The 18,684-nt window shown below is 29.3% G+C and overlaps 1 protein-coding gene across 1 annotated transcript in view; it reads left to right on the forward strand.

Annotated features, from left to right (window-relative positions):
* LOC117174366 (regulating synaptic membrane exocytosis protein 1) overlaps positions 1–18,684 on the forward strand; it is a 522,514-nt gene that overhangs the window by 204,725 nt on the left and 299,105 nt on the right. The window contains exons 6-7 of the mRNA XM_033363427.1: positions 1,734–1,991; positions 17,433–17,670. Coding sequence (XP_033219318.1) covers positions 1,734–1,991; positions 17,433–17,670 — 496 coding nt within the window. The remainder of the gene's footprint in view (positions 1–1,733; positions 1,992–17,432; positions 17,671–18,684) is intronic.

Here is an 18,684-nt window from a genome sequence, read left to right on the forward strand (position 1 = left end):
ATAATATAATATAATATATATAATATAATAATATAATAATATGTATAATATAACATAACAATTCCCAATTGTAAATCTTTTTTGATATCAAATCAATTTCCCGTGACACAGAGAATATTACCGAAATTTTTTTGATGACAAAAACGATTCCGGTGAAAAAAAAAATGACACATAATATAACAAAAAATCATTTCAAGTGATAAGACTGTTTTGAAATCTACACCGATTTCCGGTGAGAAACAAAACTTAACCTGAAATTGTTCACTGAACTCTTATCTCCTTTGAAAACCAATTATTTTTTAATTAAAAGTACCGCTTTTTAGTATTAATATAATAGGAACTAAGGTTTTTGCAAATTTTTAATTTTTTTTCAGTATAAAAATATTTGTTTAAAATAACCGATTTATGATGAAAAACCTGAACATATGTAACTTTAAATTACACAAGCCGACAAAATTTTACTAAATGTCAGAACCAGAAATCAGAGTATACTTGTCCGAAGGTTTTGAGTGCGCTGAACACGAATTATGCCTCAGAATTACTCCATCGCGTCAGGGTTTTGAGATATCCTAACTTAAATGTTCGAAAATCGCGATTTTGGCCTATAGTTGAGGTAATTTAGTAACGCGATATTATTTTTTTTCAAAAAACTACAGCCAACCGAGTAAAAATGCTTCGACTTGAGTTCGGCTTGGTTATATCTTGATTTCATCTCCAAGACATCAATTTCTGGCTCCGTCTCAAATCTGAGTCGAGACATAGGTCTTCGTCTCACTTTTATGGCCACGACAGGTAAACGGCGTTTACTTATCTCAAGTCGAGCCTTATCTTGGCTAAGAAGATGTTTACAAGTCTCAAGACGAGCTTTATCTTGGATGAGATGGTCGAACCTTCTTCGGCTCATAAACAAGATTAAAATTGATAAGTGAAAAATGTGTAATTATTAAATTAGTCATTTTCAATTTAAAAATTCAGGATTTGTGGGTCTGAACAAGCATAACCCTTACAAATTTTCTTGAAAAAAATTGTCACTTTCTAGAAGGATCTCCTAAGCCGTTAGAAATACGTAAAAAGAAGCAGCATTTTTGGTATCATCTTTAAACAAGTATAATATAAATGAAAATCCGTAAATAAGTTGATTGAAGATATATATTGCATGAAAATATACAAGATTGTTTAATCATTAACAAAGATTAGCTTTTATGACAGTCAGAATGACCCTTTTTGTTAGGACAGGTTACACTCGAAGTTATAAACCGCTCGTGTTGGAATCATAAAAATTTGACTCAAGAGATAAATTTATATCTTCAAGACATGGAACTTGTCCCCAATACGTTAATTGCAGTCTGGCTCCGTCTCAAAACTGAGACATGCTCAAATCGACCTTTTTGACTTCAGCATGCCTTAATTGGCGGCAATTCAAGTCGAACTCAAGTCAAAGCATTTTTACTTGGGCAGCACCTAAACCTATAAGCCGTGCCCTTTCAAATGCACTTTGGTTCGCTGAAATATCTTATTTTTTCTTTGAGATATTTAAATTTAATGATATTTAAGCGAACCAAAGTGCATTTGAAAGGGCAAGGCTAATACTTTAAGGTACTGGCTGTAATATTTCGAAAAAAATAATATCTCGATGCTAAATAACCTTAAATATAGACTAAAATCGCGATTTTAGCCTATACTGGAGAAAGTGTTGTTTTGCTAACCAGTATTAATATAAATCTACGTTTCAGTCAGTGTGGCGTTGTAGCGTTTGTCGAAGAAAACTAGCATCGAGGGGACAGCCGCTAATCGTCCCTCAAGAATCGACAGACTCTCTTCTCGAAGTGCCTGTGCTCGAAGCTCTTCAAAGAAGGCATAGTGATGCGAGGTTGGGTTCGCAAACCATCAGCCAACTTGGGGGACTTGGAACTGGGCTCGCACCACCAAGAAGTCCAGAGCTTAGAAGACATTCCGATGTATCTCCTGCCAGTCTAAAAGAACTCGAGAAGGTAGGGAAAAAGTTTTATTTTAAAAATGTCTTTAAAAACGTTATTTCAAAATATCGATGAAAAATTATTTTAACTTGTCAACATTAGTGTGGTCTAAAAAAATTGTTTTCTACTATAGGGCAAGGCCCCCACCTCCTATTTGGTAGGATTCTAGGGGGGAAATTGCATTTTTTTTCATTGAACTTCATCAATTTTATTAAAACGTGATTCCGAGCGTTTGAAATTCGTAAATTGAATTTAGGCCATTTTTAAAGAAATATTTTTAAAAAATTTTCTACCATTTAAAAATTAAATTTGGCGCCCTAAAAATGCTATATTGTGCCCGTAAAATGCCTTAAGCATCAAAAACAGCAGTTTAATAAAGATTTTTAATTGCATTCTATAAATTTTACAAACTCAGCATTTATGGAATTTATGACACAGAGAGTGAATGTTGAGAATAATATATTTGTTGGCGGGTGAAGAATTAAGAAATAACTTTTTTATACTTAGCGACATGGTGGAAAAAGATTCCGCAAACTCGAATTTTCTCCACATTTCCATTAAAAAGTCAAAAGTGAATGACTATTAACAAAATTGTTTAATCATTTAAAAATGACCTAAATAAAAAATATTACTCTTATATTTCATTGAGTGTGTAATTAGTTTAAGAAAATACTCAATTTGTATGATTTGTTGTGAAAAATTTAAGCAAATGTAAATTGGCTGAGCACTTAGAAAATGTCTTTATTAATATACATACGCACACGCACACACACACATATATTGCTCCTAAAATTCATAAAGTGTGTGATTAATTCTAGAAAATACGAATTTTTCGTAAATAACAATAGACATAAAAATTGAAAAATATGTAAGTTATTTAAACAATTGAAAAGCATATGAAAAAACATATTTTCAATATCCACTTTCTGTGTCATTAAAACCAAAAATACTAACTTATCATGATTCACTGGGAAAATTTAAATTTTAAAACAATAATAATGGTCTAACCAATTTAAAATCAGTTCAAAAATACTGGCAAGCCGGTCACTTATAGAATGCAACAAATTTGCGATGCGATAATTACAACGAATCCCGTTTTGATTATGAATTTTACATGCAACTACTATTTTGCATTTTTTGGGAAATTTTGCAGTCACAATACAAAGGAACTAGGGCATTGCATTTTTAATTACGCGGTAAAAACTACTTCTTTACCATTTTCTGGATAGTCACATAAATTAAAATTCCCAAAAGTTAAGAACAAGTAGTTGTTTCTTACATTTTTTTAAAACTAAGATTTTCCAATTTAAAATATTATGTCAATTTTAAAATATCAGGGGCATGTATTGATATTAATCGACATAAAAAATGCAATTTCCCTCCGGGAACCTTACAAAATAGTAGGGTGGTTTAAAAAAACATGATTTATGAATTTTGATGAATGCCTAACTGAAAAACTTCTTACATGGTATATGAAAAAAAATTATCTCAAGAAAAAGTAAATCTTTTGATTTTTAAATGGTGCGAAAGGCAGTTTTTTAAAATAGTTTTCTAGAAACCCGAAATTGAGGTTTTTCACAAAATACTCTGTGACTGCATTAATTTCGAATATAATTCAACAAAATTCCACGAGCTGGACTGTGGTTTGAACCTGATTTAGTTTGCATAGTTCGAGGATTTAACAAATTCTTTTTTTTTCTTATAAACAAGTGAAAATAAACTTTTCCTAATCAAATATATAAAAAAGCTATCCGAGGATTTTGAAAAAATTTTATTATGCTAGATGCCAGATTTAATATTGTTTAGGGCCCATTCCATCCAATTATTCATAATAAAGCCATTTGTTTATAAAATTCATCCCGCTGATTTAATAAATGCAGCATATGTTACTGTGTTGGACACATTTAGCTCTTAGATCAACTTGTAAACCTTTTTTCGCATAATTTGAAGGATTTGATAGATTATTTGTGGAATTTTCAAATTTTCTTTATAATTTATGTATTATTGGCTGTACTTTAAGAAAGAAATTGCGTTTAGCTCACTTACATTCATCATCAAACATAATAAACCAATGTAAAATGTCATTTTATACTTCTCGGTTATGCCACAAAAAAGATGTTGTTTATGCATTTTTGATAAATTTTTACATCAACAGTAATAGCAGTCTTAATTACCAAATGAATTTCACATTGAACTGATGGTTCTAAAAATCGGAAAAAATCTGTGATCTCGTCTGCACATAAAATATCTTATTACAGATATTATCTCCCTTATATTATCTCTTATATTATCTCCCTTAATTCAAAATTGCACTTTCAGTATAATAAATGATCCCAAGTTCGAAAAAAATATTTGCGAGCTTGTCCACGTTCTGTACATATTTATGAAACATTTTATGATATTATTCAACTAGCATATATTGAAAACGATAAATGTCGTTTGGTATTACGGGTAGCAGTGAAATACCGAATTTAAAACGTTTATTATAGGAATCCAATGACGCGATATCGATCATTTTGAATAAAGTCAAATGTTAATGCAGTATCGAAATTTGTATTCCAGAATAACTCTTTAATACATTATTTTAAACAGTGATATGACTAAATGATGAATGTACAACATACATTATATAACAATTTATTTAATTTACTTATTCACACATTACATAAGTTATACCGAGTAATTACATAAGTGTTAGGTCGCTGCCCCAACGTAATTATCTACGACTAACCATCTTATCTTATTTAGACATATAATATAAAGAAACATAATTTTATTGAATAATTACACATAGATTTCTTTTCTGGAAAAACTAAGAACAAAAAAAGCAGATATCAAAAAAGTGTGTTGAATATTAACAACTGCCTAAGAGTGGGAGTGAGCATTTTTTTCAATCATCTGGCAATATGCAATATAGGCAATTTTCTTATATGTTTGAAAATTGATGGTTCATACATTACATTCTTTACCATAATATTACTATGATTAGAGATCCTATTAAGGTATTTTTAATAACTTTCTTGATATAATCTTCTATGTATTCGATACGTGAACATTCTTGCATGTCCTGTACCATTATATATTGGTTGAATTGACCTATAATTCTTAAAAATTTATTTTGAAATACTTGCAATTTTTTATATTTTGTATCGCAGGTTAAACTCCACTCTAGGTAAGTCTGCTTATCATTTTGTGAATTATGAGTTTGTTACATAAATTTAATTTAGAGTTTTGATTTAACAATGTATGTAGTGTTAATAGATTTCCAATAGCTTTTTGAAACACAGCGTTTACATTCGGAAAAATTTGTTTCACTGAAAATGCAATTTTTCATCAAGGGAGATATTATGTTAGTAACAAAACTTCCTAAAAGTCTGCAGAAATGAAATGACGTTTGTTGTTCATCAAAAGAGCTGATAAAACATTCAAATTAATTTATTGATAATTATCCGTCAAATATGATATTTCATGTATAGACGAGATACCAAATTTTTTCGCAATTTTTAAAACCATTGATTCAATCTAAAATTTATTTGTTAATTAAGATTTATATTATTATTGTTACAAAAATTCTTCGAAGAAGTTCTGCGACCAATGTATCAAATTCTTCGAATTATGAGAGTAAATGTTCACAAGCAGTTCTAAGAGCTGGATGTGCCCAATAGATCTTGTTGTAGATCTTGTTAAAATTCTTGCATTTTTTTGGGTTCTCGATTATGAAAAATTAATTTCCAATAATTTATAACTAAACATTTTTTCCCTCAAACCATGGAAACCTAATTAGAATCAAACTTCAGCATTCTATTCAAAATTACAGAAGGTATACAGTATTTCATGAAAATCAAATTTTTTGCATTTACAGGTATTTATCTAAAGAATCGCATTTCACATCATTTAAAAATCATCCGATTTACTATTTTTTAAGATCATTTTTTTCTTTGACCATGTGGAAAGTTTTTTATCCTGGCACTTATCATAATTTAAAATTCATGTTTTTTTAATCATCCTACTGCGGATCTTGTAACCATGCCCTCTGGAGAGAAAAAAAAGATTTAAATTTATTTTTAGACCATCCTAGTCAACATATTGTTAAAAAAGAACTGAGGATAAGAGGCATGTTTTGCGAAAAATATGAATAAAATACAAGTTGTTTTACTTTGAAATATTTAAAGTTATAAAATTTCTTTGTGTTCGTTTTCTAATCATTTATAATGCTTAGACTTTTAAATGTCTGAGTAATCAAAGATTTTTCTGAGAATTCTAAACTAAATCTAGATAAACGAAGCTTATTTTTATAAAAATATAAACAAATTTTAATATGTACTATGTAGGCTTCGCTGCTTTTAGATAGTTATTATAAATATTTTTTTGGGCATTCTCTATAAGTTCGGATACAATCCACGCCCACTTTCCTTTTTCAGCTTTATTAACAAACATAAACGTACGGACTACTCGGACGTTTAGAATCAGCAATTTTTTATTGTAACAAGAAGTTGTGTAAAATTCAGGAAACATGCCTCTCCTCCCTGTAGTCCACGCATCTAGTAGTTTCTATCATTTTAACTAGGTAAAGTTTTAGAAATGACTACTACGCGTCCCGGAATTATGTTTTAAAAAAGTTTTTAAAATCATGTTTGCGTATATTGACACCTTCTGTTGCCTTTTGAAGCAAATTGACCAACAGCAAAATTAAGCTTAATAAAATTCAGAGAAAATTATAAAAAGTAGAACCTTTCGTTTTTAATAGGCGTTAAGTTATGATTCTTTAAAGTACCCGAACTTTTTTTATTAAAGTGTCTTAAAAATTCAATTTTGAATTTTTCATTGTCACTTTGTAACCTGTTAGTTTTACGTAAATATTCCACATATTGATTGAAGAAAAAATAATTTATGGAAATTTTCAAAAAAATAAGCATCAAACCCCAATTGTTAATGAGTTATGACATGCCAAAGTTAGCCGTTTTTACCTAATTGTCACGGCAAATTTCTCGTTTCCAGTTTTGTTTTAAATAGCTTATTTTTAGGTATGCGCAACTTGGATGGCTGTAGAGGAAAAGTTGTAGAACAAGATTCTTTGTATGAATCGAAAAATAAATAAATTATCCAGCTCACTTAGGTTGCAAGCTATGGCCAGGGAACAGTTTAAACCTTCCATTGGGAAGAGTTTGTACAGAAAAATGTGCTCTTGTCCAAATTTAAGGACTTTGATGTCATATATGATGCATCAACTTTGTGAAAATTGTATGAAACCCACTGAAAAAAATCACCTGAAAAATTGGGAGGGTTAAAAATAATAATTATTAATAGAAGGAATAGCAAAAAGTAGTTAACATTAATTAAAACTATTATGTTACTGCATTTAGCGTACCGAAAAAGAAGGAAGCAATTATGAAGCGTTTCAGAAATATCTATTTTGTCTATTAACTCCTTTAATATCAACATTTAGGAATCATTGCTTGGTCCTTGACAATTAGTTTATAATTTTTTAAAATTTGAAACATAAAATGATAAAATTTTATAAAACTAATACATTTAATAACTTTTTTCTATTAATAATGAATAAACAATGTAAAATCGCTTGATATAACATTTTTTATTCATCCACTTGTTTAGAACAGGTATTCTGGATATAACTTTTACAAAAATAGTACATCATGCGTGCATAAAATTGATAGTGTGAAGAGTATTATTTGAACTATTGTTAAAAATTTAATCTTTTTAGTGAAAAAAAAGAAATATGTCTTTCTAAAGAATTGACGAATGACATGCCACAGCCACTAAAACTTCTTACATACGGTCGCAAAAGTACAGACGGATTTTTCCAAAAGGAAGGCTGAAAGTTGCATGGTCATATTTTGCGACCTATGGGAACTAGAAGAATTACTTTTTATTATTTACATATAATTTCCATATGAACAACTTTTTCTCTGGCGGAATTAACATTATATCATTTAGAAACTAGTAATTTATCAAAGAACTGAGCACGAGTAACTTGTCCTGACGAATGATTAAGAACTGTCAACTCTGCGATAACAAAAAACCCACAATTATTAAATACAAAAAATATATACATATAGCAATATAAATTGGTAGATTTAATCAATAATAATTGTAAATAATTATTAGATAAAAGAATCAGCTGTTTATCAGACACTATGTAAAGGAGGTTTCCACTTAAAGTAGTAACAGTAAATTTAAGTCAGACAACGGAACATATTATTATAACTCACGACTTATCGCGACTAAATTGTTGTTATTTTTCAGAATTATCGGAAATTACTTCTACGTTAGTTAGCATTAAAAAAATTTTTTTAATGGATAGCCTCCAAAGTACGAATACAAACTTCAGAGTTTTATTTTTCAGCAAAAAAATCTAGTTTCTTGGAAGGATCATAACTTGTGTCTACTTTAGTATTTCGGTAAAAAATTTTGCTCTTGAATACAATGGACAATATCAATCTACGTAAATACGATTTTTTTTTACTTTTTAAGAAAATATTTCCGTGATAGAAATGCCGTTTTTCGTATCAAATACCTGAACTACTTACTTATTGTCAGCTTTTATACGAGCTGAAATTCATAGAAGTCAAAGTGTTAAGAAAAGCTTTATATTTGTACTTGGGAGCCAGAAAGAGATATAACTAAAACAACTAAAACCTTAGTAAACAAAAAAATAATTTTAGTTATATTTTATTCTATTACATTTTTAACAAGCAGGACAATATGTTCATACTTGTAATGCGATATTGCCGAGTTCTCATTCTTGTTCCTAAGAAAGTGACAATATGTTCTGCAGCACGATTGAATATAGCAAAAGCAATGTTTCCACAAGCATTGAGAAAGCAGAGGTTTATTCAATGCCTTTAAAGCCAACTTATTGATATTCTGACACGGCTTTTTACACAATCTGCTTTCGTATTGAAAGGTATTGTTGAATGATACAGAAAGACTGAATAAAGAGGCGTACGCTGCTGGGAAATACTTGAAATACTAAACCTTTTATCTTTGCCTAATTTCAAAGTGTTTCCATTTGAAAGAAACTTGCAGCAATCAAATTAAGACTGCTTAAAATTTCAAGCATTTTCCAACATTATTTTTTGTGAACACAGGCAGGCATGCATTCGCACTTGTATCTTGAGCTTAAAATGTGCAAGAAGCATCTTGGGTGTAAGCTTATGCATAATTGCTTACGACAATAACAAATTTTCATATAATTCTCATGAAAAAATCAATGAATTTAACCAATCTATTGGCTGTTCATATTTTTCATCATTACTTTGTTTTTCAATGGAAAAGTTGTTACAAAAGAGTGTAAAGGTAACATTTTTCCATTAATAACATCCATTAAAAGTTTCCGATTTATGAGAAAGTTTTTATACAAAATTGAGGTAGAGACGGAAATCCGCAGTACGTGATTTGATTTAATGATAACTAATGATTGAAGAGTAGATATGGTATATAAAATGAAATAAAAAGTTGGTCGATTTGGAGTGATATGACACTTTAGCTACGGCAGGCCTTTCGTCTGGATTGAAGCTAACGAGTGCATGAAGTTCACTAGTTAAGGGTGTGTGTCTGTGTCGATGAAATTGCCATGAAGGGCGATTTTTCAGAAAGCCTTAGCGTATATCATGAACATGTACATACTTTCACGAGAAATTCACATGCAAAAATGATCAGGTTCTGGCCTTATGGTTTTATTCCGAAACTCGAGGATTCAACGAAATTGAAATGTTTTCTTTTTATTACATTTCGCAGTTGTTAACATTCATGTTTTATTTTTATAAAATAAAATGATATTTTTATACCCTATAACTGTTGATTCGGACAACTGTTTTAATGTTATTCAATAATCGTAAATTTTATAGGAAAATTTATATTTTATACATACTGTTCCGATACTATAATTGTACAAGTGTATAGCTAGAACCTATAATTTTCTAGATAGAATGAATCGATAATCAATTTACCTTCTCGTGATATTTTAGTTTTAAAAAATTATTTCATCATTGTTCTAAGTGAGTTTCTACTTCAAGTTGCAATAGTTTGAATCACACAAATAGTGTTTACTTGATTGAACATTTTCTTGGTGTTAGAACAATTTTTAGTTAGAATGTTCTCGAAATTTATTAGAATATAAAAATAGCCTGAATTTGATATAATATTTTCAATTTAAGTAGGAACAGCCGATTTAAGTTAGACACATATTTTTGAATAATTGATTAATTTATTGGCAAGAGGTATATTTTCATTGGCAGTTTTGGTCATGTTTTAACAGAAGGAAAAGTCAGTTCCATCCATAAAGCAGATTTCCACTAAGTAGTAACAGTTGATTTAATCCAGACACATATTTTGTGTTTTTATGGAAGATTGCTTGGGCACATGTAGGCGTTTTTCGCTGTTTTAACACAAGCTAGATATAATTAAGTCTGAATCAGATGGGAGGTTTCCAATGAAAGTAGTAACAGCAGTTTTAAGTCAAATACAAATTTGTCTCTAGTCTAAGATTGTTTGAACATAAGTGGCTATTTTATTAAGTTTTCAGTAAAGGATACATTTAGTATTAGACATATAAATTATAAATAGTCTATTAGATTCAGACTGTAACCTTTTTCCTAATTCCAGATTTTTAGACCATAAGGCACATTTTCAATAAAAATTATGTCAAAGTTTAAACAAAAAAGTTTGAGTTGCCTACGGCACGCGTCTATCGGATCTCGCGCTTTGCGTTTGGATATATTAAGTTTTGGGTGCTTTGCGCTCGGTTGCTTATTCTTTGCACTTGAAATGCTCGAACGAAACTGTGAACCAACATCTCTTTCAGATCATAGTATTTGTATAACCTTGATATTCTGATGGATGAAACAAAATATCCTAAAAGTCTGCTCCTGTCAAAAAATGGTAGAAAGAAATACTGTAGAAATTTGTAAATGCTGAAATCAACCCAAAAACCTTTCACTACATTTCGCGTCATGTTGCTCAAAATTCGAATTTTCGATATTTCGTCCTAATATTTTCGATTATTGAAGCCAAAATGACACATCTTATAGCACTTTTTGAAAGCTGCAATTTCTTTAAAAAATTTTTTCGTTTCTCACATTCGATAAATAAAACCAGAATGTTAAGTCCTATCAAAAAAGAGTTGAGATACATTTTTTCAGGAATATTCAAAATATATAATTGCTCTACGACTTTTTTTCGTATTTTGTATCATTTAATTCAAAAAAGAGTGAAGGACTTTTTAGAAGCTAGAATTCATCGTTGAAACTTTTTTTCGTATCTCGCGTCAGTTGGCTAAAAATTTGAATTTTCTATTTTTTTCACAGTATTTTTGATAAATAAAATCTAAATGAGAAGTCCTATCAAAAATAGTTTCAGAAAATTGTATAGGGCTTAAAAAAGGTATACTTACATTCTTCAACTTTTTTCCAAGTTTTTTCATCGTTTGGCTTAAAATTTGAATTCCGAATTTTACTCATAGTATTTTCCAAAAATAATACTAAAATTTCAAGTTTTATCAAAAAATGATTGATGAAAAAATTATTGATCTTATCAAACCTTTCAATCCTCCTTTAGACTTTTTACATATCTATCGTCATTTGGCTTTAAATTAGAACTTTTGACTTTTTCATTTACCAATCATAAAACCAAAAAAATCGAGCACTATAAAAAAATAGGTGAAGTGAAATTTTAAATGTTTTGGATAGCTTTAATTCTGTTTTCATATTTTTTCACGCATCGGTCGTCATTTGGCGTAATAATAAAAATTCTTGTTAATGAACTCCTTATTCCTGTTAGGACCTAACAAAATCCATCGCCTAAACTTGATTTTTAGCTTCAGGGGATCTCAAAACGTGGAGATCCGTTGAAAAACTGTAATGTAAAAATTCGGGCAATTTTAATACTTTCTCAATCATAAATAATGAGAATGTAAAAAAAACATAGCTTGACTTGTGTAACATATTTCCACTTAAAGCAGTAATAAGCGATTCAAAACAGGCACCAATTTTTTTTAAATTGTTTGGGTATAAGTAGAAGTTTTGTCAATGTTTGAACAAGTGCACAGTTCAGTCTGATTCATATACCAGGTTTTCAGTTGAAGTAGTAACGGACGATTTAAAACAGACGTCCATTTTTTGTTAGTTTAAGATTATTTGGGCATAAGTAGAAATTTTGTCCATGTTTAAACCGAAAGAAAGTTAAATTTTCAGAAAAAAGACATTGCAGTCTGTTGCAAAATGCAACTTTCTACTTTAAGCAGCAACAGTAATTGTGAATAAGCCGATTATTTCTTTTTTAATTCTAATAATTCAAAGATAAAGGAATGTTTCTTTGACTTGTTCGGAGAGTTTTAACGATAGATAATAATATAGTCAGAATAATAGCGTTCAATTATAGCACAAGTCGATTGTTCTCAGCACAATTTATCTTTCTCATTTAGTTCAAAGTAGTATGTGTCTATTTAAGCCAGACATATACCATCCTACTTAAATTTTTAGTTTTATCAAAAGAAGATTCTTTGGTAGGAGTTTCGAAAAAGGTTCGACGTGGAAAAAATGCAGCTTGACTTGAATTTTATTTCGACATCAAGTAGTACGAATCGATTTAGGTCGTACATATAATTTTATTCTTACCTTACGATAAATTGAAATACATTTGAATTAATAAGAAGCAGTAAATTGCATTCTTAATAATATATAGGGCAGATAACTCGACTTTCAATGGCCTGTATGATACTCTTGGCAAGCTATGTTAATATTTGTAGAGAGATATTAAATTATTATACATTATCAGCTTTACTGCTTTCCTTGTAGCCAGAAGTTTTGGTGCATATGTATTCGACGGATATTGCTGTTTCGAAAAGAATCTCGAAGGGAAGCTATAAAGGAAGTTTGTCGTCCATTCCAACACGTAAATAGTTTGTCGTATATTTACATACTGAAGATCGTAAACACGAACGGTTCTGCATTTACCCGCGACGCTCATTTCAAAGTTTATCACTTTCCTTCACTCGTAAGGTGCCAGCTCATGCTTTCGAGTTTCGGGACTCGAAAGTGTCTAGTTTTAAGTCTTCGTGACTATTATTAGTTCTTCGAATAGTCACTGAGACTGTTTCGTGGGTTATATTGTTAGGCGAAAGTACTAGCTACAGAATGAAGATCACTTATTGATTATATAGCGATCAATTAAAAAATGTATTTATTTACACAGATAGTACTTACATCTTAATTTAAATAAACAAAGTAAGTAATAATTTATAGTATTCATTAAATAATTTCAAGAAAAATATTAGAAGGTAGACATTTTTCTTTCTTAAATTAAAGAAGCGTTAAGTCAAGCTGTTTTTTTCTGTTTGAAGTTTTCGTTCTATATACAACGCACAAGAATAATTTATACTGGTGGTAGCTGCTTTCAATTAGAATAAGCGCCGCGCAGACAGAAACCGTTACTCGTTTTTTATGTATTTTGCATTCAGAACTCGATTTTCGCCTTAATAGCACTTTGAAGAGGATGCTAAAACCATTAAGGATTTACTTCGGAAAATAAGACTACGGAAACTTGTGTGGCAAAGAACATTTTTTAAATAATCTTCATTTTCAGTGTTATCATGTCATTAGAAATGCTGCATTATGCAGAGAGATAACAATTTTTTATTGCGAACATATTACATCCACGTGAGGAGCTATTTTATCAAAATCTTAAAGATACAAACATCACTCAAGATCTCATCTTTATGTACTCACGTATACATGCAAACGCAGTGGCATTTCTAAAAAAGAAAGAGGGCATGAAGCTATTGTCTGGCTTCTTTTTTTTTGTCCTGGCAGAAACTCGTTTGATATCAAAGTATTTATTGTTTTGGTATACATTTTTTTAACAAGCTGTTAGTGAGAGACAAGGTCTCTCTATTTCTGTTAATTTTTTCTACCTAGTTCTAAATTCTTTTAACGTTATCGAGACTTTTCTATTATTTTCTTTTATTATTTACTAGTGCTGTGTTTGAAAATATAATTAATTGATTTCGAGCAATTTGAATTTGAAATTATTAAATTTTGCATGTTTCAAACTTGGGAATATTTATAAATGTAAATTGTTCTCCTTTTAGGATGTTTCATACTCAAAAAGTTTTTTAATGTCTTCGGTTTAAAATGGATCATTCTGTTAAGGCTTTCAGTTAAAGTTGTTTGAAATGACACCTGTTCCTCTATGATGCAAACAACATTTTTTGTATTGTTATTAAAAGAATCATAAGCCCTTAAAGAAGATAATAATTTTAATATTCAGATTATTCATTTTTTATTTTATTAGTAATAATTTAATTATATTATATTATCCAAATTTATTATTTTTTATTTTTTTATTTATATTTTATTTTATTCTTTAAAAATTTATTCTTTATTGATTATTATTCATTTTACTTAATTTTATTTTAAAAACCCAACCGAATACTTATTTTTACTAATGAATATCAAACGATCGATTTTTTAACCTGATTTCACTTCAAGGAAAAAACTTGAGCTTTTCTTTCGGTGATAAAGAATAGAAAGATAGAACCCTAAATTTAAAAAAAATTTGAGTCGGACATTTAAGAAATTATTCTTAAAAGATCATTTCCATGAGGACATCGAAATTAGAAACTATATTCAAAATTAAGCATTTATGATTGTATAATTTTAAAGTACTAGACTATACAATATTGTAAAAAAAATTTTAATTATTTTTGTCTTGTCAGGAACATTAACAATACAAAATAAGAAATTTTAAAATATGTAACTGTCTTAATATTTAAAAAATAAGAAAAATCAAAACAAATATTTTTGAATTTAAGATTTGGAAACTAAACAACTTTAGCTGTAAGGCTTGGAAAATTAAACTATTTTAGGATGGCGTATGTAAAACTATAATTGATATTAAAACTATAAACATTTCAAATATGACGAAAATGATCAACAAAATGTTTTGGAATTTAAAAACAGAAAGTCTTTCCGATTTTTTGCGATTTTAATCAATAATTTTTAAAAATATGGTTTCTATTGAATTCATCCGTGGTTTTGAAAAAAACCTAAAACCTGTATAAATTAGAGAAATATTTTTCTTTCACAAGAACTAAAAAACTCCTGTATTTTCGACACTAAAAAATGTTTCTTGGTTTTTGGAAATTTACAATAAAATTAAAATTCAAAAATTGTACAAACAAAAAATCCCTGTACGCTACTTTTTCGCTTTGTAGAGATTTCCAATTCCGGAATATTTTATTTTCGACCTGTCTAATAGGTATCTATTATATCATGTAGTATCGCGTTTAACGAACAATGATTTGATATATTTTTCTTAACTAAAAATTATATTTCCGTATGAAAAATACAATTTCATTTATAATTGGAATCATTTAAAATCACGTCGCTTTAAAAATTTAACAGCTGCAAACTTCGTAGAAAATTGAAGAATTCTTTAATTAGGATTCTGAAACGCTGAAACTATGATATTCAAAAATAATAATTTTTTATTTTGCGTCAAGCTTAATATTTATTTGATATTTTTTGCTTAATATTTCTTAATATTTACTCGTTTTAATGTAAAGTAATAAAGAAAAAATATTAAGGATAGAGTTAAAAATGAAACAAAATGTTGTAAGAGACGTAAACGTACATCACGTTTCTTAATTTTGACTTTATAGACCTTGACTTTCTTATTTTTTAAGCCATTCCTAATAAAATTCATCCACTAAAACAAAATTTCTAATCGTGAAAACGACATTTACTTTACTCCTTATATGAAAATTATACCTGATAGGCAATTCTGTAAAGAAATTAAATACTCAACTGCTTTTTAACAAATCAATGTTATTTTTTACGAAATTGACTGTCAATGACTTAAATGGGAACTTATTTATTATTAAACTTTATCAGATAAAAGCATTTATTATTAATTTAAATACATTTTATATGCAAAAGACAAATTTCCGTCAATTTTCCATTGTAATATTTCCTTCTTTTAACGGAATTAATTTTATAATATACCAAACGCTCGCTTTCAGTCAAGGGTGAAAAACTGCATGTGCTGGCAGTTCTAGGAAGGTCAAGAACGGGGTAATTGAAAGCGAGAGTTTGGTGTACTTAGCAAAATCCTTCCCTTTGAAAACTTTTGTTAGTTATAGCATAAAAAATATCGTAAACAAATTTATATTTTGATTACATGTCAAAAAATGAATTTCGATTTAAAGGAATGTTGGCAAACTCTTCAAAAATTACGAAAGCACCTATTTATTATTAAATTTTGTTTAAAACAATATGATTCTGGATCATCGATGAAATAATATAAAAAAGTCTAATTAAAAAAGTAATTTAGAGTACATTTCGTTTAAAAAACGCAATCAGTTTTATCAATTTTTATCATTTTTGCTTCCGCCTTGATGGTCTTTGCTTTTTTAAATCTTTCCTATTAAAATTCAGAGCCTGTGATAGCAATTTTAACAGAAAGATTAGATATAATTAACCTCTTTTATGAAACCACTTTATGGTTTACTAAAAGTTTATTCTTGTATCTAATATAAAACAACTACGTATAAAACACATATGCTTATGCAAAATATTTAAAAAATTATGAAGTATTTTGAAACACTAATTAATAAATAAAGTTGCAGCCAAATAAAGAAAAAATAATTTAATCTCAAATCTAAAATATACGTGGAAAACAAGTTACAGGTGTCGAGTCTTTTTAGTCTGATTTAATAGCAGTCAAATTTCAGGGTTTGATCGTATGGTTAATTAAATTTTACTTAATTGTTAAACATTCAAGAAAGTTGTTTAGTCAAATATGTACAGTAGCGCTTAGAACTGTCAGTCAGTTATTAAAAATATGCCTCTCTTTGTACATGGTTACTTTAGCAAGAAATAGGATGACAAAGATTTTTGAAAACCTGCTAGAAAACCTATATATTTTCGCTTTAAATAAGCCTTATATAAAGTATTTTGAATTAACAGAGGCTGAGACATCATGAGCGAAACACCCACCTATTTTCCTGTTTTAACCAGTTTTCGATGCTCAAATTTCACTTCCTGCATACTTCAGGGGAGTGAATGGAAAAAATATAAGCTTCGTCAGATTTGAGTTCGAAATATCCTCTTTGAAAGACGACTAAAATCATTATGAAATATTAACTGGTTCTCAAAGTATCATTAAAATTGTGAGAGAATACCCAAATGTGAATTTAAATATTATATTTCAATCTTTTTAGGTACTTTCTACGACTTTCGATACTTATCTATACTTTTCTATCCCTTTCTTTAACTTTATATTGCTTAAGTAAGGGGATACTTGCTTTTTTCGAGTTTCGCCAGGACAGCTTGCTTTTGCGGTTGATCCTCTAGTTAATCCTGCATTGAAGTCTCAATTCCTTGCCCTGCGTGTGGTGGTGTCCTTAGCATGAACCCTAACAGCCTGGTAATGTTGTAGTTTCGAAAGGTTGCAGGGGAGCGTCGTGAGGAGCTCAGGTGGGAAAGAGAATTGGAATGGAGGAATAAATCCAGAAGCGGTTCTCCGGATCGTCATCAAAACGACAGGTCAGAGAGAGGAGAGAGAGGAGAGAGAGGAGAAAGAGGAGATCGTGGTGACCGGGGTGAAAGAGGGGAAAGAGGAGAAAGGGGAAGAAACACGAGCCCACAGAGGGCGACCAAGCGAACGTCCATAACAGGTAAGAGCCCCACCTATGTTTATCTTCTCTAAAAATGTCCTCGGAGTTTTCCCCAAAACACGCGTGAAATTTTTCGGCATATTATCAATAATCTATGAGAGAGTTCGTATTTTTTATATCTATTTCGAATGCTTTCAACGTGTCAAAGCTGGACATACTGCCAAAAACTTCACCTAAAACTATTGACTTGAAATTAATTTTTGGCCCATAGTAATAAAAATGGAGTTATTGACCTTCGTTACTTTTTTTCGAAATTAGTTCCTTCCAAAAATCTCGGAAACTATTTATCTATGATCAAAATATTGTGCATACAATTTGTAGATCTCATCGCAATACATAATATTTGTTTGTACACTCTTTCGTTCAAATTAATATTTTTCAAGAAAAATGATAATTAATATTTATACATTTTAAAAGAATTAAATGTTATAAAATATTAATAAATTTTAAGTCAGGGACCCTAGAAAGATGAAAGCAGTTAGTTCTTTTCACAAATTTCATGATTTAAAATGCTCAACACTAGGATGTGTCGTTCTTTTTTTTTTGAGTGACTAAAACCCCCATGTCATTGGATACTATTACCAGGGGTTTTGAAATTTCTTGTACAAAAATATCTAAACATGAGTTTTTTTAAATTTTCTCGTAAAATAATAATTTTAGGGGAAATGCGCAAGCATGAAAAAATGTGTGCTCTAATGAAATCTACAACCTTTGTGTGCAATATTTTTGTCTCAGATCAATATTTTTTAAAGCTTTGTCAAAATCCTTTTCGGAATTTTAACATTTATGGTACTCTACGCGAAACCAACATATTTTAAAACCTAATTTGTACTTGCTAAATTGGGAAGTTATTGGTCTTCATTTTTAAAGTCTTGCAATTAATTTGGTAAGCCAGAAGTTATAAATTAAAAATTGTACATTTAAATTAAAAATGTTTAATTGTTGAGGCATTTAATTAAATATTTTTGAGTTTTTCTAAAATAATTTATATTTCAAAAAATTTGACTGTAAGTT

The sequence above is a fragment of the Belonocnema kinseyi genome, chromosome 6, assembly GCF_010883055.1.
Source record: "Belonocnema kinseyi isolate 2016_QV_RU_SX_M_011 chromosome 6, B_treatae_v1, whole genome shotgun sequence".
In the NCBI taxonomy this organism is placed as follows: Eukaryota; Metazoa; Arthropoda; class Insecta; order Hymenoptera; family Cynipidae; genus Belonocnema; species Belonocnema kinseyi.